Source organism: Dermacentor variabilis, chromosome 3 (genome assembly GCF_050947875.1).
Source record: "Dermacentor variabilis isolate Ectoservices chromosome 3, ASM5094787v1, whole genome shotgun sequence".
NCBI lineage: Eukaryota > Metazoa > Arthropoda > Arachnida > Ixodida > Ixodidae > Dermacentor > Dermacentor variabilis.
The window spans coordinates 202,007,336-202,022,184 of record NC_134570.1 but is presented as its reverse complement, the minus strand read 5'-3'; the positions used below and the strand labels follow the sequence as shown (position 1 = coordinate 202,022,184).

At 42.6% G+C, this 14,849-nt stretch overlaps 1 protein-coding gene across 2 annotated transcripts; it reads right to left on the bottom strand.

Moving 5' to 3' along the window:
- Nucleotides 1-11,498: 11,498 nt before the first annotated feature.
- LOC142576595 (uncharacterized) lies at nucleotides 11,499-14,377 on the bottom strand. Of its 2 annotated transcripts, none has more exons than XR_012826881.1 (4): nucleotides 13,623-14,377; nucleotides 12,814-12,848; nucleotides 11,937-12,011; nucleotides 11,499-11,872 (listed from the first exon to the last, which is right to left on the bottom strand). XR_012826881.1 is itself a non-coding variant. In XM_075686789.1 (4 exons), exons 1-4 carry the CDS (start codon nucleotides 14,164-14,166, stop codon nucleotides 11,822-11,824), a joined length of 324 nt encoding a protein of 107 aa, XP_075542904.1. In that variant the 5' UTR covers nucleotides 14,167-14,377; the 3' UTR covers nucleotides 11,499-11,821. The 2 variants fall into 2 exon arrangements, 1 of the variants encoding a protein (XP_075542904.1); XM_075686789.1 differs by having other exon boundaries at nucleotides 14,004-14,377.
- Nucleotides 14,378-14,849: the final 472 nt, after the last annotated feature.

Genomic DNA, 14,849 nt, shown 5'->3' with positions numbered 1-14,849 from the left:
CACAAACATAGTATATCTTATTCCTTTGGCATGAAGAAAAGCATATGTAGAACAGACAAGTCTATATTTGAATGAGCCTTCACGATTAAGCACCACTATAATGTGACCATTAGGGTACATACACTGTAAACAGTGCAGATGACGGCCCGAATTTCACAAGTGCAACATGTTAGCGAAAGCAGTAACCATTAACCCAGAAACTAACCAAATCCCACAAAATAACAACAGCAAAAAAAGACGAATGCGTCAGTACAGCACCTGTTTTTTGAAGTTACAGGAAAGTGGCATGCTTGTTAACAAACCTACAACCATGGCACATTTGTATGTGACCCCCCCATGCCTCTTTATGTGCTTTCGTGCCTTTGACAAGGCGTTACTGGATATTTATTTGCTTGTCTGTTGCAAAAACATATCAATTATCAGTCAGTGCACAGTGCACCATGCCATTTATCTGTGTGGACTCACTTTGTGTCCTTAGCACTGCTCTTACCTGTTCAGAACTAAGAATCGCAAAATGACTTGTTCTACTTAAATCTACATGCCTGAACATGTGGGTTCTGCAGTTGAAATAGGGTAATTATAAGTAAAACGAATGACATGTTCTGATGAACTTTGTTTTCATAATCTAATTGTTTATTTGGGCACATAACCAGTCAGATCATTCATACTAAAACAAGAAAACAATTTCAACACACTGGTTTATACTGGTTGGTGCTCTATTGACTTTAGTACACACATTGAACAAACGACAGGCAGTGAGAAATGCCAGCCACCACTTACTTCCAGACGGCATTATTGGTCACATGTGCACATGATACAGCTACAAAAACCCAAACAAAAGTAAACAAAGAAAAAAGTTCATTTTAACAGAAAAAGAACAAGACAAAACAAAGAAAACTTCTTTTGGAAGCTAAGTCACAATCAAGGTGCAAATGACAGCTATAGTTTGGCAAGCACACATTTAGTTATTTTGCTCAGTCTCTCGATATCACAATTTCTTGTTTGACAGCAACACCAACGGGACATCTACGCATATCTTTATTGCACATGCCATTTTTGCTCGCTCGAAAATCTTTTTGTGGTTATTCATTTAGTACCTGCTTCGCCTGTCCTGGCATTGCAGGGGGTATACATTCTGTGTAATGTAACTTACATTCAAATCAAGCAGACAAAGCAGGGAGGGAATTATCTTTGAAAACTATGCAAGTATTTGCAGGCGGAAAAACCTTGCAGTCACTTTGGTCCAAGGAAAAAACTAATGTGAGGCATCACCTATAAGTAAAAGGAAATTAATAAACCTGTTTAGTCTAATCTCTCTCTTGTGAGCTATGATGATAGCCTGATATGAATTTCTATATCTCTACATGTTTGGAACAGTATATGCTGTGAAATAACTTTAACTGAAGAGATTTCCTAGTCTTTTAAATCCTGCCACTGCAGCTTACTCTTACTATCAGTAATACAAAGCCTTTTAGTATGACTTCCTATTACAAATCTAACTGCCATATTTTGAACATTTTCAAGCATGTCAGCTAACTCAATATTATGGGGATCCAGCAAACACATACTTATTTGATTAGTGAATGCACATAAGCAAAATACAGCTGTTCTTTGAGGTTTTCGGGTCGCCGACAAAATATGTATGGGTGGACACACGACAGCTACTACACCGATAAGCATCGTGGCCAACCAAAATTAAGTTTATTCCTACACAGGCGGGCACGGCGGAGTGTGAGCAGACAATGGTCGGCTTTTTCTGGAGGCATGTACAAAGGAACCCCAACATAACGAATCCACTAAAATCAGCAATTTGGTTTGTTGTACTGTGATTCCACCTTTTCGTCAAATAAGTACATTTGCAAATGGACTGTTTTCCCACGAAAAGGGCCGCAGTCAGAAAAATCAAATCTGAATGAGAAAAAAAAATTTTGAATTTGAGAGTCTGCGACCAAAGATATGGTTTCACGGTGTGCCAACGATACCTTCGCATAGGTAGTATGAAGCAAACCTAGCCTTGCTTTTGCCACGCGCAGTGGGACGACACCATCATGAAAAGTGCTGGCAGTGGAGGTGAACGCTTTGTCTGTCTCTCACTTCAATGCATCTCCGAAACTACAGATTATGCAACCCCCAGTACTAAACACGTGGGAAGACTGTGCACGTAATACCACGCCATATCAACACGTCCACCCTTTCCACACGCAGCAGTTCATCTATAGAACAGGATGCGCAGGCTGCAGATGTGCTCAGCTGTACTCACAGCCATGTGCAGCGACGGCTGCGCTAGAAAAGAAGACACGCACAGACTGGGCTCCTCTGAGGGCCCCTTTAAAAGCTGTTCGTCATTTTTGTTTCTGTAATAGGCTAGTGCAAAAAGTGACTTTGCTTCATTCCTATTAAGAAATTTTGTACACATGGTAGAAAAATTATGAAAGTAGAACATTTTATTACTTTTCACCCCTCTCAGATGGAATATCGTACAAATGCATAAGCAGCCATTTTTGCCTTGTTTCATGCAAGATGTTTTTTCATGCTGAAAGAAAGGCATTTGTTTAAAAAATAAGCTTGGTTGCAATATGTAAAGAAATTCTGTAATGTCACAAGGGTTGCTGGAATGAAAATATATTTGTGATTTCCTTGCAACTGAAACACTCAAAAGGAAAACAACCTTTTAAACAGACCAAAAAAGAAGCCACTGCACATGCACCCATACTAAGCCAGGGAGTGTATCAAGCTGATATGAGAAGACTTTCAAGAAAGAATCTTTCCCGGTTCGGTAAAATTTTTAAAACAATGGTTAACACCTGGCCCACGCCTTAAATCTAGAAGGAATAAAGTTCTTAAGTTACTCTGTGTTCTTTCTTGAATCCAACAAATGTGCCAAAAAATGGGCCAAGTCTACACGTGTGGCAAGGTGTGAACAAGAAACTCGCTTTAGCTGGCTGCAGTGCTCCCTGCGATGAATATTCAGGCAGAAAATTGTTACCCCAAATATGACTGTGCCCCCAAGAAAACCAAATCTGGTAGACTACATCAATGCATATGGAAAAATCTTTAGTCCATGCTTGCTGGCACCCTGTGTCTGTATTGGCCTCTAGAAGAATTGTGGCCCCCACGTGCTGGAATCTTTCTGTGGCATAGAAAACAACATTGTGATACCAGCTGTGAAGTGTTAATCAGTTTAATGAGCAGTTTAATCACAGTTAATTCCAAGTGTTTACATGTTTTAAGCATTGCTTGTGGGCATCTTGGCTACAAAACAACCTAGACCTTACATCCCAGTCTGGTGTGTAGCGTAACAAAGGCTTTTATTGGAGCAACTTGATGCTTTTATATTGGTTATTCAGTTGGCATGATCTTTCACAAAAGAGTTATAGGCAATTTTGCTGCAATAACAGTACTGTTTTTATAGAATTCGTCATGGGGAGTGCGGCTTGCCCCTTTTGCCAGAGTTTTTGCTGAACAACGATTTATTATCAGTCTGTTATATGTGGAACTTGAACAGCTTATATTTTTGTCTCCTCAATCCACACTTCTGCTGCACTTCTGCCAGCATCTCTACACAGGGTGTTTTGACTGATGCCATACCAAGTGAGCACGCTACAAGCCTTGTGTGCATCGTTTTCATGACTCTTTCGATGACCAAATTTCATTTTCAGTGACTTTATCAACTAAGTATCCAGCGGCAGCTTGAACATGGGTAGTCATGAGAATTCGCACCAGGCTTGGTCGAATATGTCCAGCACTGCAGCACTGAGTAGTGAACCATGCTGTAAGAGTTGGCAACTAAATTGCCACCTTGTGATTGAAACTTTTCAACCTTACAATCAAGGCTTCAATTACCCAGCCAGCGAGCTGCAGCAAAGGTGTGAACTATAATTATCTGATGTCACATTCTATGTCATAGCGATAGCAGCTGATCCCTGCAGTGGTGGCCCTCAAGGCCAACAGGCATCCCTTTCTATGCACATGCGTGTGTAGGACTAAGCAGATGGTGCCAGTTTGTTCAGCATTAACACTATGTTGACGCTGTATCGGGAACACATTTTCTTACTCAGTGTGATAGCCTTTGAACCTAGATAATTGCCACCAAGAGTCCTCATTCCGCCAACCTTTCCTTTGCCATGACATTTGCTTCTGCCTTAATGTCATGGAGCAACTTCAGCTATATGAAGCAATGATGGTGTTTGAGTATATTGAGTATCCACACAGCGTTGCAGTTTTCCAACCTGAACATTGCTTCATTAAAAGCTGACATGAATTGGTCTCAGCAGACAGATCAGAGTTAGAAATGAACCCTCATAAAATTCTTTGAAAGTCATTCTAACCTTGTCAATATTCCTGTGCCTTTTGATGTGTTATTCAACATTGCCCAAAGCAAGTTGGCTCTTAAAAATCAAGATAACTTTGCGAGGCCAGCTACTAGGCTACCACTGTCTCTTCAGCCATCCTGAAGTGTCTCGCAGCCATCAAAGCAGGAGTGCAAAAAAATGACAAAGAAAAGCGTGGCAGACAAAATGTTCATGGAAATCCATATGTTTATGGACTGTTACACTGACTGAAAAAGATGGTGGCTTCCCAATACAGTCTTGAAGTACGTAGTTGTTTCAGTCACGAACAGCCAGTTGCCCAGTCCTGCACAAGCACAGTGTACAGATGCTTATGGATTAAAATTTGTTGTGTGTGCATGTGGTGCAGTGTACCACATATCATTTTCCTGAGGCTGCAGTACACTGGGAAGACTGGTTGCTACTTCAATAGTAGGCCCTTAGAGTATTGCAGCCCTTTGTTCACATTTTGCTGCAGATTGTATCAAATGTGAATACAAACTGTTTTGCAGGACATGTCAGTTCAGTTCAAGCAATTAGACAGAGTAACCCAATAAATAGTTTAAGCCTCCAAAACGTCTTAATGCAGTCCCTAGTTTAGTACAGGTTTTCGCCTGATGTTTTGCCTTCTTCCATGGTATAATGCTGTTGCTTGCTAGGTACTGGTGGTTTGACGAGCACACTCTCTTGTGTTGCTATAATGACAACTTGTAACAAAGATTTTCCTTCCTAACAAACGTTTGGATACAGTGCCTGTGAGCTCATCTTTTAAGCTGTTTTTCATTCGATCTGTGCATTTACATCGAACGTAAACTACAAAATATTACTGGTGAGAATAAAATAAAAACACACCTGTGTAACGATTCTGCCAAGATCGCTGGAGTGGTCAGCCACAGGATGCAACGCAGGTGGAAAGGCATCCTGAGTTAAAGCAAAATAACAATCATTGTAAGATGCGATGCAACGCAGGTGGAAAGGCATCCTGAGTTAAAGCAAAATAACAATCATTGTAAGATGCAGGCAAAAAATTTTATTCCGTGAGGCTTTTGGCATGGATACTAATTACCACATTTGTATGTAAAATAGTTTTCCATAATAGCTGAGCAAGGTTAACGTCTTGCCGTGACTGTCAGCCAGTGCTACTCATGGCAATGGGGGCAAATATGGCACGTCCTTTCTAATGGAACTTTTGTGGGTTACATGAATTCAAAAGAACTTAGGTTCACATAATACATGACATCTGTGGTTAGAAGCATGTGTTGCATGCAGCACCAATGCCATGAGTGGCACTGCCTAACACTTCCAGGGCCAGACTTAGTACATAAACAATGCAAATGTGTAACAAAGTGAACAGGTGGATAGCTGCTGCTATAACTCAAAGATTGCATGCATCATGCAGATGTGAATGCAGCTCCCATAAAGAGCAAGTTGCCCTTTGGTGCACTTCATTTCTCTTCCTCTTTTGTCTTCATTGCATGCTGGTGCCATAAGGTAATAATGAACAAAAATTAAGCACCTCAGTTCCCATTCTTGTTTTACTACATGCTGTAAAGTCATCTAAATGCACTTAAGACTTAAGGATTAACTTCAGCCATTTTGTCTTAACAATGTTTTTCGCTTGGCTTCACTACACCTTAATGTAGCGCAAATTCTAGACAATGCTTACAAAAAAACCTACTCCACACAATAACACCTTCAATTAAGATTACACAGTCTATGGCTTCGAGATGTGTACATACATACTTGATACATAGTTACAATGAAAATATAAGTGACTGTTCTAATACACACACTTAGCATACTGCATAACAGTCACCTGGTTCCAAAATGGTTTTTTGTTATCACACATAGGACAGCCACAACTATAAATTTAATTCTGGCAGTGACTTAAGTCACGGCCAAAACTTTCACAGTGCAATCAATAAAAATTTTCGAATTTAGAGGAGTTAGACATAAACAGGGCAAATAGTTTTAAAGTGTTAAATAATGAACTGTTATGGAATCTGGCGCTAGAAAGCCATGCGCCTGAAACATAGGTACTGTTTATCATATAAGCACATTCTTATATTTTTGCTTACTTTCCTAGGGATTACATCAAACAGTTTGCTTACGTGTAAATTTTGCTAGTATTAGCCCTTATCTTTTCACATTTGGCTTACTGCAGCTTTATGCGCATGCAAATGGGCCACTACTAACTTCAGCTGAAGGCCAAACACTATGCTGTCCAACAAACATGCATTTTACAACACCAACAGTAGACTTAGAGAATGAGCAACTCTTATAAACAGTGCAGTTCTTTGGACACATTGATATATATCTGTAAAACAATGATTTTTGCTAAAATGATAACTTATTCTAATTGGTACTGAGCATAGTGCATCATGCAAGAAACTTGCATTTACCGGACGCCACTATAGACGCTGCGACCTCTGCGGCTTCTCCACAATCTGGCATAATGTACTCAAGTTGCCTGTAAACCCTGGAAGGTGTCTAAGATACTTTAAGAAGCTCAGCAAACATGAGAAGGACCTAAAATGAAGGTCAGAGAAGCAAAGCAAATTTTTAACCATTCCTCTCTATGTCGCTATGAATGTGAAGGTGCTAGCAAATGATGTATTTGAACTGTATCTTTAGTCGTGCAATAGTAGAGAGCACATTTGTGCAATAATTATGTCATAGAGAAGAATGACAGAAACCAATCTAATTAATATTTTTCTAAACTTGCACGAAGTTTTCGTCATTATGCTGATGCACGCACCTGCATACCTCTACTGTGAAGTCTTGTTTCAGTTTCTTATTTTATTGTTACATAGTAATTTACATCATACACTTGTCCTGAAATACATCACTTTGGGCTCCTTCAGTATTTTTTTTCTTACTCGAACACACATGCCTATACAGGGCAAGCACTCAAATATATGCAAAACTGCCACAGGACTGGCCACTCGAGGTCGACATGATTGTACAGCGCAAAAGACGAGGACTGAAGGAAGAACACAACACAGGCGCTGTCACACACACTCAAGGCACTTTGCGAGATTCTCAGGCTTCTTTCATGCTCCTAAAAACATTATGTAGCACATATTGAGCCACAGAAAGCTGTACTGGGAAATTTTCACGTTGCTCTACAATTTTATAATTGAAACTTTTTATCTAATTATAATATTTGATAAGTTTATTAATTGATCAAGGCTAATTAGGTAATTAGGCAAAATGCAGCAAATCCAAGTATTTCCAAGAGACAGGAAACAACATTACCTAGGTTCTCTGCAGCTAGGTGGCATTTGCATATTTTATTAAAGTTTGCTAAAGTTACATGGCATAACCTGCATACGTCCCATGGAACAGGTGTCACACCAATCACTCTAAGTGATGCCACTAAACTAGCCATTGCACTTAAAATATACAGGGTAAAAAAAGTAAACTCTAGGTAAGAGCATACCAAGGCCTCTATTGCTGAAAAGGGAAACTGATGGGAGGCGTCTGATCTCCGGCTATGAAGCTGCTTCATCCTCACAGCTGGCAATGAAACGGCCGCAGCCGCAGTCCTGAAATAAAAGAGAAATATTTGACACTACAATGATAACACAGACCACGAAAAAGCTGGTGGCAAGTTTATCTTGGAGAACATCTGCTGCTAGATTAGGTTTTGTATATTGGTCAGCTTATTGTTAAACTAAGCTTGCCAAAATTTTATATCTTAATGGCTTTGCTCAACTCATGCACTTATGCACTACTTAAGCTATGAGATGTTTACTGATCCCTTACAATGAATGGCTTCTAAGACAAATTACTTCACACAAAAGGATGCATAACTTATGAGTGTTACTGACATTAAACACCAAGGTAGTACCTCTTTATAATAGATAATAGTGGACTTCAAGCACATTTTTCTCACAGATACAGGTTGATCGGTCTGCCTTAATTTTTCACCAGCAGCAGAAATTTTGTTATTTATACTCGTGCAATATAGGATGACGCTGTGATGTGTGATATGATCCTGAGTTGATATGATATGATCTGATATGATCCTGATTTGGCACCTAGAATTCAAAACTGAATATCTGTACCCAATACGCAATGGCACAGCAGCAAAGTAATTAAACATTAAACAAGTCCAGGTATCCAGTGCACAGCGCCAGCTGTTGAATAACAACATTGCACAAGCATCGACTATATAGATATATCGTAGTATGGTGCACGGCAGGCGTAGTGGCGGCCTCAGCAAAGAACACAGCCATGGAGCGACGCGCCCGTATGAGCCATCGCCGGCAATTCTATCGCGTAAATTGATATATCTCGTCACGGCACAGGCATCGTTTTCTGGCCGCCGAGGTGCCGGCGCCACTGATACTCACCTGCTCCAGCCGTCGCCGTTCAAGTGACGGCGTATCCAGTAATCTGAACCCAAGCAGGACACCTCTCACCGCCAAGCAGTACGCTAACAATAAAGAGGTTCTTATACTCTGACCGGCAGCTCACGCGGCGTTGACCCGCACTGCCGTTGGAAGCTCACCAAAGGCTTTTAATACCACAAACGCGCAGCCGACATTTCACGCCCGCAGATCAAAGTCGACGGGCGTAGGCTCTACATGCTACGCGCCGCAGTCGCGCACTGCCTGCACAATCAGCGATGTGGGCACGAAGAGACACAGACGATAGCACGGAGCGTACTAGCAAATCTGCACAATGCGCGTTTAGTGAGCGACCTACTGCACACAATCGCACGAGCTAGAGGATTGGCGCCACGTACGTGCCAGCTAGCAGATACCGCTCACGAAGAAGCGCCGCCGGTTCTCGCTCAAATGATCGCTGTACAAACACTCACACACGCGCACCGCAGTAAACCCTTAACGAGCCGCCACATTTTTCAGGCCGCGGTTAGGCGGCGAAGCTTAGCTCACCTCGCACTGCACGTAACTATTATGGTAGTGGCTTGCGCTTCGGGGAACATGTCGAATGCTCACATCCACACAATTAAAGACGCGGCAAAGTCCGTCATCATGTAAAATACCCTTTTCAAAGTACACTCGCTTGACTCTAAGCACTCAAGTCGCCTCGATTACGACAAAGCTCGAAGAAACACAGTGATCGTGCAAAATGGTTCTGGACGGCCACCTGTCGCGACATGTACTGAGACCTTCAATAAGTCATATCAGCGCGTCTCCTCACTTTGAACACATGCACACTCATATAACGTGTAATAATCGTTCAAAGTCACTTACCGTGGAGTCTTGGGGGTTCAAAGCTGTGAGAAACAACAACCACGGTAGAAGAATGCGCCGTCGCTGACAATGGCTGCTCCTTTGCGGCTTTCAACGCACGCGCGCGCGCTCCGAAGGCTTGTGCTCCTCCGCGCGTAGTTCCGACCGTTCCGACTTTCGGCGTCCTGTGCAGCGCCAAGGCGCGGCTACTCCGAACAGAAAAACAGCGCCGACACACATCGCGCGGGATATTTCGAATCTGACTGCAGAAATAATCCTACTGAAATTGTCGCTGCGGCTCACTGCCTTGTTGGTCACGGCTGAGTTATTCTTTTCTCTATTTGGCTCGTCTCAGATATGGGTGTATTTCAACACTCCCACTTTCCCGTACGCCACCGTTATTCCTTGAAAACCCCCATTTTACAACCGCAATGCAGGCCCCGCACACTCTCAAGTTCAACAAATGGCCACAGAGGGCGAAAAATCAATCGAGGCGCCATAGAGTTACTATACTGACTCTAGAGGACAAGCTACCCATAAGGCCCATGCATTGAAATCGGGAACCGCAAGAGCGCCGCCATGTTGCTACGCGCCGAGGTTGCCAGCTCCTGAGACGCTTGCTAGACTTGGTGACAGTAGTCAGTTTTAATCCGGCAACAGTAGCAGCGTAGCAGCATGGCGTCTCGCTTGTACTGTCGTGATGTGTGCGTGCAGCCGTGTGTTTGGGCTTTATAAGTTGGTTCTTTATTCTATGTTGCGGGACGGTGCGGGTGTGGTCCATGTTGGCCGTACAGGTGACAGTTATGCAACCGAGGGTTGATCCTGCTGAAGTTTCCGGTGGTATGCGGTTTTCAGCGGTCACGCCTGTTGCAGGAGTGTCACTCGACGAGGTTACGAGCTCGAAGCTGTGGTCAGATTCCTCGTTGGCGTTCCGTAATTCTCTTCGCACGGGCGCGGTATGTTGCAAAAGCCGCTTTCGCGATCTATCGTCGCGACGATAGATCGGGCTTTTTTATTATTATAAGCACTGATCCATTTGGGGTAGGGCACATGTAACCTACAAACGGAAGTCTCAGGAGAGCACCTGAGATTATAATAAAGCAGGCGGCGCAGGAACTCCAGGGCACCCAAGGGACAGTGGGGGGATCAAAGCTCGAAGCAGAGCGGTACGTAGGTTGGGACCGCCGAGGCAGGTGTGTGCCAGGGAGTGTTCGCACGGACAGCTCCCCTGGCACGCGCAGCAGAGCCTCGCAAGGTCGAGATACCTTAAAGGCACCTGCTCCCATGATCTTTCTTTTGCCTCGGTGCAGTGTGCACGATTAAAGAGAATAATATGTAGGGCATCCGGTGCAGTCGCGAATGCGTCATGACAAATGTAGCTCGCGTCGCCTGGCGTGTGCAGTAATACCAGAGTTGGTTGTGTGAACTTTATGCATAATACGCTTTGTTACGGTACCTTAACGCAATGGGTCTAGAGGACGGTGTTGGTACATTTTTTCGTACCGCCCTAATCCTATACCCCCTACTACAAACATACACACACATACCCCCCTCTTTTTATGTATACATACAATTCCTTGCCATGACGGATCCATAGCCTCCTTTATTTTTGAAAAATAGAGGAGGCTATGGACCAATTGACCAGTTCAAGTTGTCAACTTGTCAGTAACTGTCATAGGAATCACTGTATTAAACACAATTCCACGATCGGATTGTTTACTTTCATTTTTTGTTGTAACACTGAGGACTACATAGAACTTTATTTTGTATATTTGAGAGAAGTATGTGGATATCACGAGCTTAAGCCAATGTGCGATACACAGACAAAGCAGCTGCTACAACATGAACTGCATTGAGGGCCACACAACACATGCTTCAAAATACGCTCTGTAGCACTGCAAAGTGTAACATATATTGTATGTGTACAATAAATGTTCAAAAATACAATGCATCAATGTCCCATTTGCCTTCAAGTTTATTATCAAGTTCAAGTTTACCGAAGTTTATTATGAGCATATGTACAACAGGAATCTACTGACACACCCGCAGTCAAGGTGGCTGTTCCGAGGTGTGCTGGCTGCCTCAGTGTAAGAAAAAGAAATTGGGTGAATGTCGACACCAGTGCCACTGCTTCTTGCCTGTGACCTGCACGTGCCTCCACGGCATCTTTGTGCACAAGTGTGCTGGCGTGGCGAGGCGTAGGAGTCATCCGAGAGAAAGAGTATCGTTTACATGGAGAAGTGGCTGTTCACACTGTCTGCCGCTTTCCCTCAAATGTTTCCTTGGCGACTAGAGTGACACACCCGCAGTCAAGGTGGCTGTTCGAGGTGTGCTGGCTGCCTAAACGAAAGAAAAAGAAATTAGATGAGTGTCGATACCAGTGCTATTGCTTCTTGCCTCTTACCTGCATTTGCCTCCATGGCCTCTTGGCTTGCGGAGTCTGTATGAGGGAGCTGCTGTGACTAGGTGTAGGCATTGTCTAAGCAAAAAGAAAAGGCCATTCAAATGGAAAATTATTGAAATCAATGCAGTTATGTCTGCTTCTTGCACTCTTCTTGCCCAAAAATTTTCAAACATAGTGTCCAGTACACACCAGGACTTTGACTGCTTTTGCTTTTTACCTGCAGGTGTTGCTGCGAGATCCTTAGTATGGCTGCGTGCAGCATTGTAACACTTGGTGGAGGCATTTGAAGTGGTAGCCAAAAATATAAAGAATCATCCTTGTCTGCACGAATGCTTTCAATTTCTAAATGCAGTGGTAACTATCACTATTAGTGCAAGGCCCCTCACATCTGTGCGGCAAGTTCCATAGCTCGAAACTGAATTTTTCCTTTAGTGTTTCACAAGGCGTCTGATATGTCCACATTAGATGTGATGTGTTTGTTTTTATTTATCCCAGTGTGGAGAGAGCATCATTAAATTGTTTTTTTTATTTTTGCTTGTCTTGTTCTTTGGTTTATTTCTGAATTTATCAAGCACCAGTCTCATGATGCTAAAATGACTTATGTAATGGCAATCAGCTTTTGTTTTGCAGAAAAACAACGCATTTCCTGACCCATTGTTTGACATCCCCTCACTCGCATAATTTTGCAGAGTATTCTACCTATATTGACTTGCTTGACCTCCACTAAAGAGTCTTGCATTTTCAAATATGACTCTTTCCTTAAAATCATTCGACACTTCTCATAATTTCTGTACCTTGGGCTTCGATACTCAGCATTCACCATTTTTGCTTGTTTCTGACTAAAAATGTCTTTTTTAATTTAGAGCTTAAATTTTACCTTTGGAACACACGGAAGGGCTTGCCATTGCATATCTGCATAAAAGGGAAACATGTTTCATGAAACATTTGCAAAATCCAATTGAAGATTGATGAATGCAGCTTGCAGTGTGATATGACTGAATGAGCCATAAAAGTAACTCATTTCACTTGGTAAATTAAAGCACATATTAGTGTGATGTGCAAGATACGTTACACTAACGTGGTGGGTTCTCTTGCTTATACAGCAAAATAATCGGTGCGCGAGAAAAAAAAATATTTTTGCATACCCCTTGTACACACTGATTTAAGGAGAATGAGCTGGAGCTGTCCACATGATCTACTTATTTTACCTGCGAGTATGGTCAACAAAAATGTGTCCCAGCTGCTTAGTGGTACTCGGGATTATGTCAGTATTGCATATGTGCCTGTTGTCTAAAATAATTGAATTTTGAAAATGCTCGCAGGGATCTGAAGTGCATATCTTCAGTTTATGGATACATGTAAAAGACTCAGCATCAAGTGCAAGTGAACGTTCCCGCAGGCCCGGAGTCAATCATGCAAATAGATTCGCTGCACAAATTTGTGACCAGAAAAGATATTCCACATGAAATGGCATGCAAGGAAGTGTCGAAAATATTACACAGTTAATAAAACGCCTACGCTATTAATATGTGGGTTGATGCACTCGTTATGCAAAACGGAGGTGAGGCGTGCAGACAGGACACAAGAGTAGAGTATTTACAAGCAAACAACACGAGCGCCGCCCACATCTCTACTCTTGTGTCCTGTCTGCACGCCTCACCTCTGTTTTGCATAATGAATCCTTACCAAGTAGCTGAGCTTTCTGCCGTTCTAAGTCTCGATGCACTCGATTTCGTCCGCATTAGGCACTCGCCTCTTGATTACTTCGTGGCACAGAAATACTCGGCATCAGGTTGTTTGTCTGCTGTGGCCTTTGTAGAAGCATGATTGTTCAAACTGCAACAATTAAACAGATTCTTTGAGTTGCTTGCGGCTTCGCCAGTACAATTCCGGTGCGCTGGTCCGCCTGTGCAGCAATTTCCTACTCAAGGGAAACCTGCAAATAAAAACACCGCTCCGCATGCAGAAAAATGTTCTACTGTGACGCTTCTCAAACGATTGTGATGCACCACAAGAGCTGCCTATTCGCGTGATATTCTCAACAAGGAGATACATTTGTTTACTTACATGTGAAGGTATATGCCAGAGCACTTCGGGGCTTCGGTGGCACACAAGGCACGAGTGTGTGTGCCATAGCGTCCGATGTCGACGCGCGATCGCATGTCAAACCTAAACTGTACGAAACTACTACGCATCCAAAAAACAGATTCGAAACCGAAATTCGCGTCATCCTTTATTGCAAGAATGCGTACATCGTGATTTACATAAGTCTCGGACTTAGCGATCGCTTTCTGTAAACTTAATATTAACGTACCACCTTCATAAAGCCATCAGGTATGCGTTTTTAGATGAGAAAGCATAAGCTTGCTTTCAGCTCTTTCAATAGTAATTGCGCTGGCCACATTGACCAGTAGCAACAGGGCGGCGCCCTAGAGGTTCCCACTTTTCCGGCCCAGCTTTTCCTCTAGAGTTGTTCTACTAACTCTATGCGAGGCGCGTTTCAGCGTAAGCGCGCAAGTGGAGCTACTGTAATTTGGTCGAATACTTTAATTTGTGCTTTCTCTGCTAGGGGCGCTGAACATGCTGAATTTTTTACTTTACACAAACCATTGACATAAACAATCGAGGTGTCTAAGGATGCTTTTTTACCTCAGGCAAATAGGCAGTTGATTTTTTTTTAATTTGATTGTTGAAGCTGCTTTTTAGTCATAGCGTCAAGGTTTTTGTACTTAATTAACCACCGACAGCCGACAGCCTATTGGTATCGATGTGTTTTCCTGGCCGTTGGCGTTCGAATACTACGGCGGTAAAATATTTTCGAAAGCATGCTGGTTTCGACTGCGAGTCACTACATAGACTTGCTGTAAAGAGGTCTACTCTTGGCAAAAAATAGTGCCTCATTTTGGTTAGGCG

Excerpts from the sequence above, each read along its gene's own strand:
- LOC142576595 (XM_075686789.1), bottom strand. The coding sequence starts at position 14,166 with ATGACGCGAATTTCGGTTTCGAATCTGTTTTTTGGATGCGTAGTAGTT. Across the intron at positions 12,849-14,003 it reads TCTGGCATATACCTTCACAT|ATATGCAATGGCAAGCCCTT; the intron begins GTAAGTAAACAA and ends CCTTTTATGCAG. Across the intron at positions 12,012-12,813 it reads CCCTTCCGTGTGTTCCAAAG|ACAATGCCTACACCTAGTCA; the intron begins GTAAAATTTAAG and ends CTTTTTGCTTAG.